At 33.9% G+C, this 4,407-nt stretch overlaps 1 protein-coding gene across 1 annotated transcript in view; it reads left to right on the top strand.

The window, feature by feature from the left end:
* LOC106682400 (uncharacterized) overlaps positions 1-4,407 on the top strand; it is a 26,361-nt gene that overhangs the window by 18,128 nt on the left and 3,826 nt on the right. The window contains exon 5 of the mRNA XM_014423221.3: positions 2,635-2,802. Coding sequence (XP_014278707.1) covers positions 2,635-2,802 — 168 coding nt within the window. The remainder of the gene's footprint in view (positions 1-2,634; positions 2,803-4,407) is intronic.

Raw genomic sequence — 4,407 nt, 5'->3', positions numbered from 1 at the left:
ATATATCTTCTGGGTATGGATTTTCATGATTATTGACAGAGCAATCTGTAACCACTAGACACGAAGAAACTTAGCTGAGATAAATATATTAACTATATTTCAACGTTGATGTAACCATCTTTTTTTTTTTTTTCTTTTTAATAAATGTAAATCTTTAAGTTTTGAAAATGATCAGGGCTGCGGTCAATAAGGAAGAAAAATAGTAATAGATGTTTATTTGTTATTAGATTTATAAATAAATTAATTAATTAATAGGACCCGGGTTAGAATTCAGCTGAGACAGATAGTTATTTTCTGTCTAAGTGTAGCCGTGAGTCAGCCCTGTGGGTTCAGGAGCCCTCTGGGGTCAACCCTGCCTCATTAAGTGGGCATCCTTAGTTGGGTTAAAATCTGGTGGTCAAGCAAGTTCTGTCCAAATCACCTTCTTGCACAATCGTTGTTCTAGTAACAGTACTTCCTCACGAAGTAATGCACCCGTGGTTTGTGGTTTTTCAGTTTTTTAACTGTCATTAGAGGGACACGCTGCTTACACTACTACCTATCAAGTATTTTTAATTGTTTTTACTACTTATTACTCCCTCTTATATTCCTACTTATATGTTATTGTCTGGTTATTTTTTTTTTTAAATCCCCCTCCCTTGCCATTTCTGGCATACGGGGTGCGGGAGAAGTGGGGTAGTGCGCTGGGGATTGCGCATGCCACTTCTCCCAAAAATCACCAATTCTTTTTTTTCTTTCTTTTCCTTTCATTGTTTTATTAAATTGTTTACTGTGGTGCAGCCCAGCACTAGGTTTAGCACCTTACTGATGGAGCTGCATCTTGTCCACTGCATCCGTTCTGTATGTCCTCCTCGTGCTCATCCGTCTGGGTGCCTCCTGCAGTTACCAGGCTGGTCCAGCCCTCCTGGTCTCTGTTTGGGTCAGCTTCCTCCTCTTCTGGTGGCTCGCCGATGTTGGGCGATCAAGTCCTTCCCATTGTGAAATGAGTTGGGCCCACCACCTCTTTCCACCCGTAAATGAACTCCCTGAAGAAGGGATGATTCTCTTCTTCAATCAAACAGGGAAAGTTCGACTCGGCGTGGGCGAAAATCCCCATCTTTTTCGACAGCCTGGCTCGGTGACCTTCCATGGCGGAACAATCTACTTTTACGTGTTCTGCTGTTTCCAGAACTCCGCACGTGGGACACCTTATCAAGTATTTTTAATTATTTTTACTACCTATTACTCCCTCTTATATTCCTATTTATATGTTCTTGTCTGGTTATTTTCTAATTACTTTGTATTGTCCTTTATCTTTATTATTCTTTTTACATTGCAAAATGTTTCCTGAACTCTTATTATTCTAATTTCTACCTTTTACGCATCCCACATTCTTCCTTCAAACGTTAAATATTTATATAATCCGTAATAATAATTTACCTGTTACGCTAGTTACAGTCTTGAGTACGATAACAGCTGACAGGCCGTATCAGCTGATCGAGGCGAACAGCTGAATGATATGTATATATAGAACCACTGGAGTCATTTCATATCCATTTTCCTTTTTTTCAATCTTTGCTTTTGACAATACTTAAGTGGTGTCGAAATCCGGGCCTTTTAGATACGGAGGAATGACTAATCCTGAGAAATAATTTTTCTTTCTTTTTTTTTTCACACGTATTTAGTATGAATTTCAGCTTTGAGACAACCATTTAAATTTAGATAAAAATGGAGAACAACAGCATGACTGAGCCAGTTCTGACTCTAACGCAGGATAACCCGTCTACCAACAGGTACGCCAGTGATAACTGAGATAATACTCATGCCAGAGGAACACACGCTAATGGATTAAAATCAGGACAAAAACGGCACAAGGTCGAAGGAAAACGGCATCGGACCTCGAAAGGTTCACCGCGGAAACCGGAGAATTGAACCACTTTCTGAAAGGAGACAGAATAAGGACAAAATGTTAGCCAACAAAGTGTTAGCCAAATTGGACTCGGAAGCGTTCAGGGAAGCGGTGGTTCACAGGGTGAAGAGCTCCGTCCTCAATCAGACTCAGGTTGGCGAAGACAAACCTTAGGATACGGTAAAGGAGAGGTTGAAAATGACTTATGAAGAGACAGGCAATCTAGCAAGCAATATGCCGGAGAACGTTTTCCTCGGTTCAATCGAATCAGGAACAAGTCAACGGAAATGGTGGACAAGGATCAGCTACAAGCGAGGATGATTTTCATCAGGAATCATGAAAATCCAATTGGCAAGGGAAATTGGAAGGAAGGCTTACCGAAGGTTACTCACTGTTTGCTTTTGACAATACTTTAGTTTTTATATATATTTATTAAACTTGAAATCTTCACTGTTATTGAGTCCGTTTATTCAAGGTACAACTTCGTAGGATAACAAAATCCAACATCAACACACCTATTGGCCTTAAAATAAACAAATATGGACCAATTAACGATCTTTTGAGTGGTGCTGACGTATTTTTTGGCACACAATTTATGTAGATAAGAAACAGTTGAACTTTAATAACTACAGAGTGTTATAGAGAAGAGCTTGGAAAACAATTTTATAGTATTCAAACACTGACTCATTATATACACAAATCTAATCTACTATTTGTTTAATGTAATAATATCTGTTGTGTTTTAGGACACCGATTGTAGAAAAGATAAAAATTAGCATAGATGATTTCCAAGAAAGGTTAAGAAAATTCAGCGAGGTAGATGAGACAAAATTTAATGTTACAAATCATGGCGACTGCCATAAAAACAACATTGTCATTAAATATAGTTGGGACAAACGGCCGATCTCAATGAGGTAAGCTTTCTGCATTTTATACATTCTAGTTACTACATTAATTTGCCATTGTGTATGTAAGATTAAAATTAAATACTAATGTAATGTATAGGTTTACTTTATTATCAATTTACACAATTTTGATCCTTTTTAATCTCAACCTTTATTCTTTAATAACTTTCCAACGTTTCGGCCTCAGGCCATTCTCAAGGAATTTGCAGGCTAATTGCCCTTGTCGCATATAACTTTTTTTTATTTATATATCCTAAATTTAAAAATCCATTATTATGAGAGATAGTTGACCGTGGATGATGATCGAGGAGAAGATGGTTGGGGGTGCGGTCAATGATAAACACAAATAAGTTGGATTAACCTATTTTAATGTGCCAACGTTTCGACTAGAGTTTCTAGCCTTCTTCAGGGCTAAAAACAGAACATGATAACAACCACAGTAAGTATAGAAAAATAAAAAATAAAAAGAAAGTATAAACAGAATAATTTTACACATAAAATGAATAATTTTACCAAATAGAATTAATAAAATGAAATGATGAGAGAAGCGGGAAATAAAATATATACATATGTAATTGAAAAAGTGGGTAAAATAACATAATTAAGGAAATAAAAATAAAGTTATATAATGCAAAGAAGTATGAACATATTAGTTATTATTAATTTAAAGATTGAAATATGAATAGAAAATGAAAAATGAGAGGAAGAAAATATATGTAACAATAATAAATGATAAAGAGGGAAAATATAAGTAAAGTATACTAAGAAATGAATAGAAAAAAAAAATCTGAAAACACCAATAATAATAAAGTGTACGAAACTTATAAAGCGGGTAAGGAAAATGGATAAAAGTGGAGAAAATAAGGGGAAAGAGTAAAATAAGATAAAAGTAAATTAAGGGGAAAGAGTAAAATAAAGAAAGGGGAAAGAAAACAAAAAAAAGAATAAAAACGAACCTGTTAGCTGAAAAATCAAATGCCTAATGAATACTGCGCTAATGACGGCCAAACTCTGTATTAAAAAAGCCGTTACAAGAATGACTAAGTTTTTTTTTTAATAAAAAATAAAAAGTAGAAAAATTTAGAAAAAAAACTTAGTATTTTCTTCCTCTCAATTTTTTTTTTCTATTCATTTCTTGGTATACTTTAAAAATCCATGTTTACAAACAACTTCTCCTCTTTCACTTATATTTATCACTTAAAAACAGAACCTAATAGGTTTAATTTAAAAAAACAAAACAACGATATCAATGTTAAAGATTATATCCTTGAGAATGCCCTGAGGGCCGAAACGTTGGAAAGTTATTAAAGAATAAAGGTTGAGAGTAAGAAGGATCAACATTGTGTAAATTGATAATAAAATAAACCACTCTCAAACAATCATAAAATAAATAATTAATCTTAGTATAGGTTTATATTTATCGATGTCAGGAACTAAAAAAGGGCCTGACGAAACGAAAACAATTAACTTTATAAAATAAATATAATTTTAAAAAATAATACATAATCTGCAAGAAATGTAACGAAATAAATACTTTGAATATAACAAGAATTATTAAAAAATACTTAAGGAAATAAATACTTTGAATATAACAAGAATTATTAAAAAATATTT

This window comes from Halyomorpha halys, unplaced genomic scaffold (assembly GCF_000696795.3).
Source record: "Halyomorpha halys isolate HHAL.00 unplaced genomic scaffold, Hhal_1.1 Scaffold410.1, whole genome shotgun sequence".
Classification (NCBI taxonomy): Eukaryota; Metazoa; Arthropoda; class Insecta; order Hemiptera; family Pentatomidae; genus Halyomorpha; species Halyomorpha halys.
This window is presented reverse-complemented; position numbering and strand designations above follow the sequence as displayed.